General features: G+C 41.3%; 1 protein-coding gene across 3 annotated transcripts in view; it reads right to left on the reverse strand.

Moving 5' to 3' along the window:
* The window catches only part of LOC149440455 (semaphorin-3F-like), a 143,840-nt gene that overhangs the window by 17,050 nt on the left and 110,989 nt on the right, over positions 1–15,801 (reverse strand). For all 3 annotated transcript variants that reach the window (XM_089658590.1, XM_089658591.1, XM_089658592.1), the window contains 3 exons: positions 10,675–10,744; positions 8,129–8,273; positions 10–232 (listed from right to left, as the gene is read on the reverse strand). In XM_089658590.1, the coding sequence (XP_089514716.1) occupies positions 10–232; positions 8,129–8,273; positions 10,675–10,744 (438 nt within the window). The remainder of the gene's footprint in view (positions 1–9; positions 233–8,128; positions 8,274–10,674; positions 10,745–15,801) is intronic.

A 15,801-nucleotide genomic window follows, 5' to 3' on the forward strand; every position in this document is an offset into this window, starting at 1 on the left:
CACTCTCACCTGTACCCAGAAAGAGGACGGTGTACTCCCCATCGGAGGCCGGCACGATGTCCACAGCTATACTGGTGAAGGTGTAGGAGACGTCTGAGAGCAGGAGGAGGGGCTTGCGGTTCACGGGGTACACCGAAGTGTACATGAGCGGATGCGTCCGCACAAACCTCAGCACATCCTCACCAAAATGCCGACTGGAGCGAATGTTGGCCACCGAGAACCCACCTGCGCACTGGAAGACACATTGCAAGTCCAATGAGGAAGGACCAAGTGCCAACGAAGCAAGACACTCCCAACAGTAGAAGGACCTGTGTCTATGGACCTTTGTATGGACCTCTGAGGCAAAAGATGCCTTCAAGGAAACAAATTCTCAATTCTTCCCAGTATAGGTCTCAGAAGAAGGTAATATATCTAAAAAAAAAATAAACGTCTAACGGGTATGAATTTCTTCTCTATTCTACCCACAACAAACAAAATAAAATATATCTAAAAAAAAAAAAAAAAAAAACACCTAACAGAGGTTTGAATTTCTTCTCTATTTTACCCAAAACGAACAAAAAAAAATAATATATCTAAAAAAAAAAAACAAAAAAAAACGCCTAACGGGTATGAATTTCTTCTCTATTCTACCCAAAACAAGCAAAAAAAAAAAAAAAATCTAAAAAAAATAAATAAACGCCTAACAGGTGTATGAATGTCTTCTCTATTCTACCCAAAACAGGCAAAAAAAAATAATATATCTAAAAAAATAAACGCCTAACAGGTGTATGAATTTCTTCTCTATTCTACCCAAAACAAACAAAAAATTATATATATATATATAAAAAAAATAAACACCTAACAGGGGTTTGAATTTCTTCTCTATTCTACCCAAAACAAACAAAAAAAAAATAATATATCTAAAAAAATAATAAATGCCTAACAGGTGTATGAATTTCTTCTCTATTCTACCCAAAAACAAACAAAAAAAATAATATCTATAAAAAAAAAATGCCTAACGGGTTGGAATTTCTTCTCTATTCTACCCACAACAAACAAAAAAAATATATCTAAAAATAAACATCTAACGGGTTTGAATTTCTTATCTATTCTACACAAAACAAGGAAAAAATATATCTAAAAAAAAAAAATAAACACCTAACGGGTATGAATTTCTTCTCTATTCTACCCAAAACAAACAAAATAAAATATATCTAAAAAAAAAATAAACACCTAACAGAGGTTTAAATTTCTTCTCTATTTTACCCAAAACGAACAAAAAAAAATAATATATCTAAAAAAAAAAACAAAAAAAAAACGCCTAACGGGTATGAATTTCTTCTCTATTCTACCCAAAACAAGCAAAAAAAAAAAAAAAATCTAAAAAAAAAAAATAAACGCCTAACAGGTGTATGAATGTCTTCTCTATTCTACCCAAAACAAGCAAAAAAAAATAATATATCTAAAAAAATAAACGCCTAACAGGTGTATGAATTTCTTCTCTATTCTACCCACAACAAACAAAATAAAATATATCTAAAAAAAAAAAAAAAAAACACTTAACAGAGGTTTGAATTTCTTCTCTATTTTACCCAAAACGAACAAAAAAAAATAATATATCTAAAAAAAAAAACAAAAAAAAAACGCCTAACGGGTATGAATTTCTTCTCTATTCTACCCAAAACAAGCAAAAAAAAAAAAAAAATCTAAAAAAAATAAATAAACGCCTAACAGGTGTATGAATGTCTTCTCTATTCTACCCAAAACAAGCAAAAAAAAATAATATATCTAAAAAAATAAACGCCTAACAGGTGTATGAATTTCTTCTCTATTCTACCCAAAACAAACAAAAAATTATATATATATATATAAAAAAAATAAACACCTAACAGGGGTTTGAATTTCTTCTCTATTCTACCCAAAACAAACAAAAAAAAAATAATATATCTAAAAAAATAATAAATGCCTAACAGGTGTATGAATTTCTTCTCTATTCTACCCAAAAACAAACAAAAAAAATAATATCTATAAAAAAAAAATGCCTAACGGGTTGGAATTTCTTCTCTATTCTACCCACAACAAACAAAAAAAATATATCTAAAAATAAACATCTAACGGGTTTGAATTTCTTATCTATTCTACACAAAACAAAGAAAAAATATATCTAAAAAAAAAAAATAAACACCTAACGGGTATGAATTTCTTCTCTATTCTACCCAAAACAAACAAAATAAAATATATCTAAAAAAAAAATAAACACCTAACAGAGGTTTAAATTTCTTCTCTATTCTACCTAAAACAAACAAAATAAAATATATCTAAAAAAAAAATTAACACCTAACAGAGGTTTGAATTTCTTCTCTATTCTATCCAAAACAAAAAAAAAAATAAAAAAAAATATATATATATATATATAAAAAAAATAAACACCTAACAGGGGTTTGCATTTCTTCTCTATTCTACCCAAAACAAACAAAAATAATATATATATATAAAAAAAAATAAACACCTAACGGGTTTGAATTTCTTCTCTATTCTACCCAAAACAAACAAAATAAAATATATCTAAAAAAAAAATAAACACCTAACAGAGGTTTAAATTTCTTCTCTATTCTACCCACAACAAATAAAATAAAATATATCTAAAAAAAAAATTAACACCTAACAGGGGTTTGAATTTCTTCTCTATTCTACCCAAAACAAGCAAAAAAAATAATATATATCTAAAAAAAAAAATAAACGCCTAACAGGTGTATGAATTTCTTCTCTATTCTATCCAAAAACAAATAAAAAAAATAATATCTATTAAAAAAAAATGCCTAATGGGTTGGAATTTCTTCTCTATTCTACCCAAAACAAACAAAAAAAAAATATATATATAAAAAAATAAACACCTAACAGGGGTTTGCATTTCTTCTCTATTCTACCCAAAACAAACAAAAAAAAAAATATATATATATATATAAAAAAATAAACACCTAACGGGTTTGAATTTCTTCTCTATTCTACCCAAAACAAGCAACAAAAAAAATATATCTAAAAAAAAAAAATGCCTAACGGGTTGGAATTTCTTATCTATTCTACCCAAAACAAGCAAAAAAAAAATATATCTAAAAAAAAATAAACACCTAACAGGTGTATGAATTTCTTCTCTATTCTACCCAAAAACAAACAAAAAAAAAAAATATATGTATAAAAAAAAATGCCTAACAGGGGTTTGAATTTCTTCTCTATTCTACACAAAACTAAGAAAAATAATATATCTAAAAAAAAAATAAATAAACACCTAACAGGGGTATGAATTTCTTCTCTATTCTACCCAAAAAAAAAAAATAATAATAATATATCTAAAAAAAAAATAAACACCTAACAGGTGTTTGTTTTAGGCTAGAATAGAGAAGAAATTCAAACCCCTGTTAGGCGTTTATTGCTTTTATTTATCTGGAATGGTTTAGTAAAAGCTTAGTGTATCTAAAAAAAAAAAAAAAATTAAATATAGAATTTTTTTTGTTGTTTTATAACCAAAAGACCACCTTCATTTAAACGACTTGCATTTTCAGAAAACCCCCTTTATGAAAAAATGTCATAAATGGACTCCTGGTCTGTATCTGAGATAAAAGGAAACCTTTGAATAAACGTTTTCAAATCTTCCTGGTATATGTCACTGAGGAAAGTATTTCAGTCCTTGAAAGATTTTCTACATTTGCTAAGTTTTTACTACTATTTTTTTTTTAAGATTTTTTTTGTGTTTGTTTCAGGGTAGAATAGTGAAGAAATTCAAATAGTGCGGCGGGCAACCTGACACTAACTGACTCCGAGGGGAACTGACAAGAGTAGTGACAGCGGCAGCGATTTTGACAAGCAAGAGACTGCCGGGCGTAGGATTCCCTAAACTTGCACCAACCTCATTCTGTCTGCTGCCTCTTTCCTATCAGCAGGAGTCACTTCTGACACCTGAAGATAAAAAGGTGACGGGACCTCCAGCGCACACAGCCTGTGAATGACAGCCTCAGCTCTGTTCCTGTGTGCTGTGTGAAGAGGGGGTGTGTCTCTTCCCTCCAGTCAGAGCTCTCCTCACTTCGGCTCCCCGCCCCCTGCTTTTCAGAGCTGAGAGATCCTGTTGTGAATTCTGCACTTTAGGATGTCTGTAGAGGACAGACGGCTGCAGATAAACAGGTACAACGTATGTACGGGGATTGGTTTCATCTCTGTGTATCACCTGAGGATTGCCCCTTCACTGGGTGTATGGGAGGGTTTACAACGTGTTCATTTTTTTATTTTTGTTTTTTTTTGCATTTTTGAGGGCACAAATCTGCGCTTCCCTGTTGCACGAACGTTCATTCAAAAATTGTCAGGATTTCCTTTCACTTCTTATCGCATCTCCAGGACAGGAAGTGAAGTAAAATCTCCCCTGATGGGAATCTTATTCCTTATCTGTTCTATTAAATGTACTGAGAATTTTTGTACGAACGTTCGTTCAAAAACCTAGTGAACTGTAGATAGTTGTCAAGATTTCCTTTCATTACCTGTTGCATCTCCAGGACAGGAAGTGAACGAAAATCTCCCCTGATGGGAGTCTCAACCCTAATCTGTTCTATTGAATGTGCTGAACGTTCATTCAAAAATTTACTAGCGTATGGTCAGCTCTAGATCATCGTCAAGATTTCCTTTCACTTCCTATTGCATCTCCAGGACAGGAAGTGAAGGAAAATCTCCCCTGATGGGAGTTTTATTCCTTATCTGTTCTATTGAATGTTCTGAGAATTTTTCTACAAACATTCGTTCACAAATTTATTAGCGTATGGTCACATTTAGAATAGTTGTCCAGACTTCCTGTCACTTCCTGTTGCATCTCCAGGACAGGAAGAGAAGGAAAATCTCCCCTGATGGGAGCTTTATTCCTTTTCTGTTATATTAAATGTACTGAGAATTTTTCTACAAATGTTCATTCAAAAATGTATTAGCGTATGGTCAGCTTTAGATCATTGTCAAGATTTCCTTTCACTTCCTATTGCATCTCCAGGACAGGAAGTGAAGGAAAATCTCCCCTGATGGGAATCTTACTCATCTGTTCTATTAAATGTACTGAGAATTTTCGTACAAACGTTCGTTCAAAAACCTAATGATCTGTAGATAGTTGTCAAGATTTCCTTTCATTACCTGTTGCATCTCCAGGACAGGAAGTGAAAGAAAATCTCCCCTGATGGGAATCTCAACCCTAATCTGTTCTGTTGAATGTGCTGAACGTTCATTCAAAAATGTATTAGTGTATGGTCAGCTTTAGATCATTGTCAAGATTTCCTTTCACTTCCTATTGCATCTCCAGGACAGGAAGTGAAGGAAAATCTCCCCTGATGGGAGTTTTAACCCTTTTATGTTCTATTGAATGTACAGAGAAATTTTCCACGAACATTCTTTCAAACATTTACTAGCGTATGGCCAGATTTAGATCATTGTCAAGATTTCCTTTCATTACCTGTTGCATCTCCAGGACAGGAAGTGAAGGAAAATCTCCCCTGGTGGGAGTTTTATTCCTTATCTGTTCTATTGAATGTACTGAGAATTTTTCTAGAAACGTTCATTCACAAACATTCGTTCTACGAATGTTCATTCAAAAATGTATTAGTGTATGGCCAGATTTAGAATAGCTGTCAAGATTTCCTTTCACTCCCTATTGCATCTCCAGGACAGGAAGTGAAGGAAAATCTCCCCTGATGGGAATCTTACTCCTTATCTGTTCTATTGAATATGCTGAGAATTTTTCTACAAACGTTCGTTCACAAATGTATTAGTGTATAGTCAGATTTAGAATAGTTGTTAAGATTTTCTTTTAATTCCTGTTGCATTACGAGGACAGGAAGTGAAGGAAAATCTCCCCTGATGGAAGTCTCAACTGTAATCTGTTCTATTGAATGTACTGAGAATTTTCATACGAACGTTCATTCAAAAACCTAATGAACTGTAGATAGTTGTCAAGATTTTCTTTCATTACCTGTTGCATCTCAAGGACAGGAAGTGAAGGAAAATCTCCCCTGATGGAATTCTTATTCCTTTTCTGTTCTATTAAATGTCCTGAGAATTTTTCTACAAACGTTCATTCAAAAACATTTGTTCAACGAATGTTCATTCAAAAATGTATTAGTGTATGGCCAGATTTAGAATAGTTGTCAAGACTTCCTGTCACTTCCTGTTGCATCTCCAGGACAGGAAGAGAAGGAAAATCTCCCCTGATGGGAGCTTTATTCCTTTTCTGTTCTATTGAATGTTCTGAGAATTTTTCTACAAACGTTCGTTCACAAACATTCGTTCTACGAATGTTCATTCAAAAATGTATTAGTGTATGGTCAGCTTTATAATAGTTGTTAGGATTTTCTTTTAATTCCTGTTGCATCTCCAGGACAGGAAGTGAAGGAAAATCTCCCCCTGATGGGAGTCTTACACCTTATCTGTTCTATTGAATGTCCTGAGAATTTTTGTACGAACGCTCATTCAAAAATTTATTAGTGTATGGTCAGATTTAGTTGTCAAGATTTCCTTGCATCTACAGGACAGGAAGTGAAGGAAAATCTCCCCTGATGGAAGTCTCAACCGTAATCTGTTTTATTGAATGTACTGAGAATTTTTGTACGAACATTCGTTCAAAAACCTGGTGAACTGTAGATAGTTGTCAAGATTTCCTTTCACTTCCTATTCCATCTACAGGACAGGATGTGAAGAAAAATCTCCCCTGATGGGAGTTTTAACCCTTTTCTGTTCTATTGAATATCCTGAGAATTTTTCGTACGAACGTTCGTTCACAAACCTAGTGAACTGTAGATCGTTGTCAAGATTTCCTTTCACTCCCCTGTTGCATCTCCAGGACAGGAAGTGAAGGAAAATTTTTATTCCTTATCTGTTCTATTGAATGTACTGAGAATTTTTCTACAAACGTTCATTCACAAACATTCGTTCTACGACTGTTCATTCAAAAATGTATTGGTGTATGGTCAGATTTAGAATAGTTGTCAAGATTTCCTTTTACTTCCTATTGCATCTCCAGGACAGGAAGTGAAGGAAAATCTCCCCTAATGGGAGTCTTAACCCTTTTCTGTTCTGTTCTGAATGTGCTGAGAATTTTTCTACAAACGGTCATTCACAAACATTCGTTCTACGAATGTTCATTCAAAAATGTATTAGTGTATGGCCAGCTTTAGATCGTTGTCAAGATTTCCTTTCACTTCCTATTGCATCTCCAGGACAGGAAGTGAAGGAAAATCTCCCCTGATGGGAGTCTTACACCTTATATGTTCTATTAAATGTACTGAGAATTTTTCTACAAACGTTCATTCACAAATATTTGTTCTACGAATGTTCATTCAAAAATGTATTAGTGTATAGTTAGATTTATAATAGTTGTTAGGATTTTCTATTAATTCCTGTCGCATTACAAGGACAGGAAGTGAAGGAAAATCTCCCCTTATGAGAGTTTTAACCCTTTTCTGTTCTATTGAATGTGCTGAGAATTTCCGTGCGAATGTTCATTCAAACATTTACTAGTGTATGGCCAGCTTTAGTTCGTTGTCAAGATTTCCTTTCACTTCCTATTGCATCTCCAGGACAGGAAGTAAAGGAAAATCTCCCCTGATTGGAGTCTTATTCCTAATCTGTTCTGTTAAATGTACTGAGAAGTTTTCTACAAACGTTCGTTCACAAATTTATTAGTGTATAGTCAGATTTATAATAGTTGTTAAGATTTTCTTTTAATTCCTGTTGCATTACAAGGACAGGAAGTGAAGGAAAATCTCCCCTACTGGGAGTCTTAACCCTTTTCTGTCCTACTGAATGTGCTGAGAATTTTCGTACGAACGTTCGTTCACAAATGTACTAGTGTATGGCCAGATTTAGAATAGTCGTCAAGACTTCCTGTCACTTCCTGTTGCATCGTTAGGACGGGAAGTGAAGTAAAATCTCCCCTGATAGGAAACGTATCTGTTCTATTTAGATAAATAATAAAGTTTTCATGAACTGACGCTTTGAATTCATACTGAAACCCCCCCCCCCCAAAAAAAACCCTCCTCCCTATTAAATCCAATTTTCAAAACCAAAACAGTTGAACTGCAACCATTGAATGAGTCGGACACTCGGAGTGCCAGCAGGTGGCGTGCCTCACCGCTCCAGGCCGGGGGTAGGGCGTTTTCCCTGTATAGGCCGTCATCTGGAACCCATGTCCCTCCTTGTGTGCGAATGGCCCATTAAACACAGCACGGACGTCAGCAAGAGAGTACACACAGACGGCAGAGCCCCGGAACACGGAACTAAGAGACACACACAGAGACCGCTACATTAGGGACAACCGGCCAACACAACATGGAACCCCCCCCACAGGTGACACATTGAGGGGTACAGACAGCCACGTACAGGTCCAATCTGAGGAATGTCAACCCCCAGGAAGGCCTGGAGGACAATGAATGGCCTACAGCAGTGGTGGTTACTTTTCATGATATCTGGAGTCTCACGTGTGGCTTCTGACATCACCAAAGGGTTGCCACTACAGACGCTGGCACTCAGGGTACCAGCAAAGCTGATGCCGTGGCTCACTGCTCAGGGCCTGAGACTCTGCAGGAGATGGTCAGGGACTGGGGATGGCCTGGAGGAGATGGTCAGAGACTGGGGATGGGCTAGGAGAGATGATCAGAGACTGGGGATGGGCTGGAGGAGATGGTCAGAGACTGGGGATGGGCTGGAGGAGATAGTCAGAGACTGGGGATGGGCTGGAGGAGATGGTCAGAGACTGGGGATGGGCTGGAGGAGATGGTCAGAGACTAGGGATGTGTTGGAGGTGAAGGTCAGTGACTGGGGATGGGCTAGGAGAGATGACCAGAGATGGGATGGGCAAAGAGAGATGACCAGAGACGGAATGGGCAAAGAGAGATGACCAGAGACTGGGATGGGCTAGGAGAGATGATCAGAGACTGGGGATGGGCCAGAAGAGATGGTAAGGGACTGAGGATAGGCTAGGAGAGATGGTCAGAGGCTAGGGATGGGCTGGAGGAGATTGTCAGAGACTGGGGATGGGCTAGGAGAGATGATCAGAGACTGGGGATGGGCTGGAGGAGATGGTCAGAGACTGGGGATGGGCTGGAGGAGATGGTCAGAGACTAGGGATGTGTTGGAGGTGAAGGTCAGTGACTGGGGATGGGCTAGGAGAGATGATCAGAGACTGGGGATGGGCTGGAGGAGATGGTCAGAGACTGGGGATGGGCTAGGAGAGATGATCAGAGACTGGGGATGGGCTGGAGGAGATGGTCAGAGACTGGGGATGGGCTGGAGGAGATGGTCAGAGACTAGGGATGTGTTGGAGGTGAAGGTCAGTGACTGGGGATGGGCTAGGAGAGATGATCAGAGACTGGGGATGGGCTGGAGGAGATGGTCAGAGACTGGGGATGGGCTGGAGGAGATGGTCAGAGACTAGGGATGTGTTGGAGGTGAAGGTCAGTGACTGGGGATGGGCTAGGAGAGATGACCAGAGATGGGATGGGCAAAGAGAGATGACCAGAGACGGAATGGGCAAAGAGAGATGACCAGAGACTGGGATGGGCTAGGAGAGATGATCAGAGACTGGGGATGGGCCAGAAGAGATGGTAAGGGACTGAGGATAGGCTAGGAGAGATGGTCAGAGACTAGGGATGGGCTGGAGGAGATTGTCAGAGACTGGGGATGGGCTAGGAGAGATGATCAGAGACTGGGGATGGGCTGGAGGAGATGGTCAGAGACTGGGGATGGGCTGGAGGAGATGGCCAGAGACTGAGGATGGGCTGGAGGAGATTGTCAGAGACTAGGGATGTGCTTGAGGAGAAGGTCAGAGACTGGGGATGGGCTAGGAGAGATGACCAGAGACTGGGGAAGGGCTAGGAGAGATGATCAGAGACTGGGGATGTGCTAGGAAAGATGACCAGAGACTGGGGATGGGCTAGGAGAGATGACCAGAGACTGGGGATGGGCTAGGAGAGATGACCAGAGACTGGGGATGGGCTAGGAGAGATGACCAGAGACTGGGGATGGGCTAGGAGAGATGATCAGAGACTGGGGAAGGGTTTGGAGAAATGGTCAGAGACTGAGGATGTGCTAGGAGAGATGGTCAGAGACTGGGGATGTGCTAGGAGAGATGGTCAGAGACTGGGGATGTGCTAGGAGAGATGGTCAGAGACTGGGGATGGGTTAGGAGAGATGACCAGAGACTGGGGATGGGCTAAGAGAGATGATCAGAGACTGGGGATGGGCTAGGAGAGATGACCAGAGACTGGGGATGGGCTAGGAGAGATGATCAGAGACTGGGGATGTGCTAGGAGAGATGGTCAGAGACTAGGGATATGCTACAGCAGATGGTCAGAGACTGGGGATGTGCTAGGAGAGATGGTCAGAGACTGAGGATGGGCTAGGAGAGATGGTCAGAGACTAGGGATATGCTACAGCAGATGGTCAGGGATGGACAGGACAGATAATAGTAAGATCCTATGAATGCCCTAGGAAGCACTTAGGCAAGGAAAACACATGCTCCTTTCTGTAGGGGCCCCAAAGTGTGACACAGTAAGTACCAAAGGGCCACAGGTATGGCACCAGGGACAGTATAGAGCAGGACAATTATGGAAGGAGGACATCCACACAAGGAACCGAGGGGAAGAACATGGAGACAGGTACATGGAGATGTCATCTCACCCCAGCGTAGTGAAGACTCCATAGATCAGAGGGTTCTGCTTGTCCTGAGTCTGCTGGATGAAAATGTCACCTGAATGGAAGAGGGAAGATTTATTAGCATCACGGAGGTCATATTGTCAAAAGACATTTGGTGGAAATGGCTAAAAGTAAATCTCATACAGCTGCATTGCTTGAACAATCTGGGGATTCCCCACCCTGCAGCTTCACGTACTCAAAGGGGGCGGGATGCCCATGACATCAATGACCTAATATGGCCCACTGACCATCACCATAAGGCTTGACTTCTCCATTGACCACCAATGTAAGGGGTCACTTCTCCATTGACCACCAATGTAAGGGGTCACTTCTCCATTGACCACCAATCTAAGGGGTCACTTCTCCATTGACCACCAATCTAAGGGGTCACTTCTCCATTGATCACCATTGAAAGGGGTCACTTCTCCATTGACCACCAATGTAAGGGGTCACTTCTCCATTGATCACCAATGTAAGGGGTCACTTCTCCATTGATCACCAATGTAAGGGGTCACTTCTCCATTGATCACCAATGTAAGGGGTCACTTCTCCATTGATCACCAATGTAAGGGGTCACTTCTCCATTGATCACCAATGTAAGGGGTCACTTCTCCATTGATCACCATTGAAAGGGGTCACTTCTCCATTGACCACCAATCTAAGGGGTCACTTCTCCATTGACCACCACTGTAAGGGGTCTCTTCTCCACTGATCACCAATGTAAGGGGTCACTTCTCCATTGACCACCAATGTAAGGGGTCACTTCTCCATTGACCACCAATGTAAGGGGTCACTTCTCCATTGACCACCAATGTAAGGGGTCACTTCTCCATTGACCACCACTGTAAGGGGTCTCTTCTCCACTGATCACCAATGTAAGGGGTCACTTCTCCATTGATCACCATTGAAAGGGGTCACTTATTCACTGATCACCAATGTAAGGGGTCACTTATTCACTGATCACCAATCTAAGGGGTCACTTCTCCATTGATCACTAATGTAAGGGGTCACTTCTCTATTAACCACCAATTTAAGAGGTCACTTATTCACTGATCACCAATGTAAAGGATCCCTTCTCCACTGATCACCAATGTAAGGGGTCACTTCTCCATTGACCACCAATGTAAGGGGTCACTTCTCCATTGACCACCACTGTAAGGGGTCTCTTCACTGATCACCAATGTAAGGGGTCACTTCTCCATTGACCACCAATGTAAGGGGTCACTTCTCCATTGACCACCACTGTAAGGGGTCACTTCTCCATTGACCACCACTGTAAGGGGTCTCTTCTCCACTGATCATCAATGTAAGGGGTCTCTTCTCCACTGATCACCAATGTAAGGGGTCACTTCTCCATTGATCATCATTGAAAGGGGTCTCTTCTCCACTGATCACCAATGTAAGGGGTCACTTCTCCATTGATCACCATTGAAAGGGGTCACTTATTCACTGATCACCAACGTAAGGGGTCACTTATTCACTGATCACCAATCTAAGGGGTCACTTCTCCATTGATCACTAATGTAAGGGGTCACTTCTCTATTAACCACCAATTTAAGAGGTCACTTATTCACTGATCTCCAATGTAAAGGATCCCTTATCCACTGATCACCAATGTAAGGGGTCACTTCTCCATTGATCACCATTGAAAGGGGTCGCTTATTCACTGATCACCAATGTAAGGGGTCACTTATTCACTGATCACCAATCTAAGGGGTCACTTCTCCATTGATCACCATTGAAAGGGGTCACTTATTCACTGATCACCAATGTAAGGGGTCACTTATTCACTGATCACCAATCTAAGGGGTCACTTCTCTATTGATCACCATTGAAAGGGGTCACTTATTCACTGATCACCAATGTAAGGGTTCACTTATTCACTCATCACCAATATAAAGGATCCCTTCTCCACTGATCACCAATGTAAGGGGTCACTTATTCACTGATCACCAATGTAAGGGGTCTCTTCTCCACTGATCACCAATGTAAGGGGTCTCTTTTCCACTGATCACCAATGTAAGGGGTCTCTTCTCCACTGATCACCAATGTAAGGGGTCACTTCTACACTGACCACATACAGTAAGTAAGGGGTTGCTTCTCCACTGACCACCAATGGAAGAAGTTGTTTTTCCACTGACGACCAATGGAAAGGGTCTTCACCGCCCCTCATTGTAAAGATCCACTATTTTTTGGGGAGGGGGAGGGGTGATGTTAAAGAATTATCTGTCCTAGATGTCACATTCAATAACTACTTCTTCTTTATTGTTTCATGAATACGAATGATGACATCTACAGCTCATGATACTTTCGGGTGATCAATCGGTTCTAGATATATCAATAAGTTATATTTACAACTTACCGATCGCCCTGAAGTATCGTGAGCCGCAGATGTCATTATTTATAGCGGGGTTCCATGAAACATGAAAATTATTGCAAGTTCCTCCGGGGGGGAAAAGATTGAGAAAGGCTGCTTAGATGATTGCATTGGTTACGTTTTAAATGTCCAATGGCATCTAAATGGTCATTCTTGTGTTTTAATTTCTCATGGTTTGTACCATGGGGGTGGGGCAAGGGGCGTGTTCTGTGTCTAAATATTCTGTGCACAAAGGTGTCCGGTGTTCCCCTCTCAGATGGTTGGGAGGTATGGTCTATGGCAGCCATTCTCCACCAGGGTTCCATGAGGTTCCTTGAGCTGTGGTTGACTGACCTCCCCTTTGATGAGATCTGCGTAGTATCTGGACCAACGTCATTTGTCCCATTTAGAGGCCTGAAACCTTAGTGGTGACATTCCGACCACCGATGTGATGGGCATTTTCCCCCCGCTGACTCCTGATTAACTGGTTATAGCAGGGGTTTCCCCGAGACCTAAAAAGGGTTTCCTAAGGGTGGGGGTCTCCAAACGAGGCAAGCAAAGGGCCACCTCCGGCCCCCGGGGCTGCAGTTTAGAGACCACTGGTCTATAATATGAGAACGTTTAGAGGCAGTGTTGAAAGAGTAGTAATGTCAGTGATAGCTGATTACCATCAGGAGGTGCAGAGAAGACCAAGTTGGTGTCGTTAATCAGGGAAGCCCAGTCTCAGGTCCACTCAGAGGACATCAAGATGTTGAGATCAACCTGGCACCAATAAGAAAAACTCTAGCGGTTTCTCGTTGTACCAGAGGTGCCCATTGGTGGATTTGTAAGATTGGAAACCTGTAGGGTAGGGGTTCTCCAAAATTCCTAAGCAAAGGGCCATTTTACTGTCCTTCAGGCTTTAGGGGGGCAGATTGTGACCAATTGGAGTAGAACATGCACCAACATCAGTGCTCCATCATTGGTTTTAATGGGAGGAATAGTGCCCCATCTGTGGTGTCAGTGGAGGAATAGTGCCCCATCATTGGTGTCAGTGGGAGGAATAGTGCCCCATCATTGGTTTTAATGGGAGGAATAGTGCCCCCATCATTGGTGTCAGTGGGAGGAATAGTGCCCCATCTATGGTGTCAGTGGAGGAATAGTGCCCCATTATTGGTGTCAGTGGGAGGAATAGTGTCCCATCATTGGTACAAGTGGGAGGAATAGTGCCCCATCATTGGTATCAGTGGGAGGAATAGTGCCCCATCATTGGTATCAGTGGGAGGAATAGTGCCCCATCATTGGTGTCAGTGGGAGGAATAGTGCCCCATCATTGGTATCAGTGGGAGGAATAGTGCCCCATCATTGTTATCAGTGGGAGGAATAGTGCCCCATCATTGGTATCAGTGGGAGGAATAGTGCCCCATCATTGGTGTCAGTGGGAGGAATAGTGCCCCATCATTGGTTTTAATCAGAGGAATAGTGCCCCCGTCATTGGTTTTAATGGGAGGAATAGTGCCCCCATCATTGGTTTTAATGGGAGGAATAGTGCCCCATCATTGGTGTCAGTGGAAGAATAGTGCCCCATCATTGGTTTTATTGGGAGGAATAGTGCCCCATCTGTGGTGTCAGTGGGAGGAATAGCGCCCCATCATTGGTTTTAATGGCAGGAATAGTGCCCCATCTGTGGTGTCAGTAGAAGAATAGTGCCCCCTTCATTGGTTTTATTGGGAGGAATAGTGCCCCCATCATTGGTTTTATTGGGAGGAATAGTGCCCCCACCATTGGTTTTATTGGGAGGAATAGTGCCCACATCATTGGTTTTAATGGGAGGAATAGTGGCCCATCATTGGTTTTAATCGGAGGAATAGTGCCCCATCTGTGGTGTCAGTGGGAGGAATAGTGCCCCATCTGTGGTGTCAGTGGGAGGAATAGTGCCCCATCATTGGTATCAGTGGGAGGAATAGTGCCCCATCTGTGGTGTCAGTGGGAGGAATAGTGCCCCATTTGTTGTGTCAGTGGGAGGAATAGTGCCCCATCATTGGTATCAGTGGGAGGAATAGTGCCCCATCATTGGTGTCAGTGGGAGGAATAGTGCCCCATCTGTGGTGTCAGTGGGAGGAATAGTGCCCCATCATTGGTTTTATTGGGAGGAATAGTGCCCCATCATTGGTTTTAATGGGAAGAGTAGTGCCCCATCATTGGTTGATTTGTAAGATCGGAAACCTGTAGGGTAAGGGGGTCTAATTCCTAAGTAATGGGCCATTTTACTGTCCTTCAGGCTTTAGGGGGGCTGGACTGTGGCCAGTGGGAGCAGAAAATGCCCCGGCATCAACAGGCATAAAGAATATCCCATCATTGGTTTTGAAGTGAAGAAGAAGAAGGCCCCATAGTTGTTATCAATGGGAAGAATAGTGCCATCGTTGGTGCCATCGTGGGAGGGAAGGTGTCCCATCATTGATGTCAGGTGGTGGAATAGTACCTCAAGGTCCCGATACAGGCAAGCAAAAGGGTCCCAATTCTTTCATCTGGCAAGCCAACATGCGAGGAAAAGCAATTCCATTTCTTTCACATCGAACGAGTCCCTCTCGGGGGTAAGAAGCGCACATCGGCATGAACTGATAATGAACTTTTCTCTCCAACTTGCCGGCGCACTAAATGAACAAAGCCGTACGAGAGAGCTCCTCGGAAACTGAGCCAAGGCATGCGGCGACTTAAGTGGTGCTGGCGGGGGCGCTTTTTTTTCTTTTTTTAAATTGAGAAACATTTGTAAAGCG

The sequence above is a fragment of the Staurois parvus genome, unplaced genomic scaffold (genome assembly GCF_062004578.1).
Source record: "Staurois parvus isolate SC_StPar_1 unplaced genomic scaffold, SC_StPar_1.0 ptg001081l, whole genome shotgun sequence".
Classification (NCBI taxonomy): Eukaryota; Metazoa; Chordata; class Amphibia; order Anura; family Ranidae; genus Staurois; species Staurois parvus.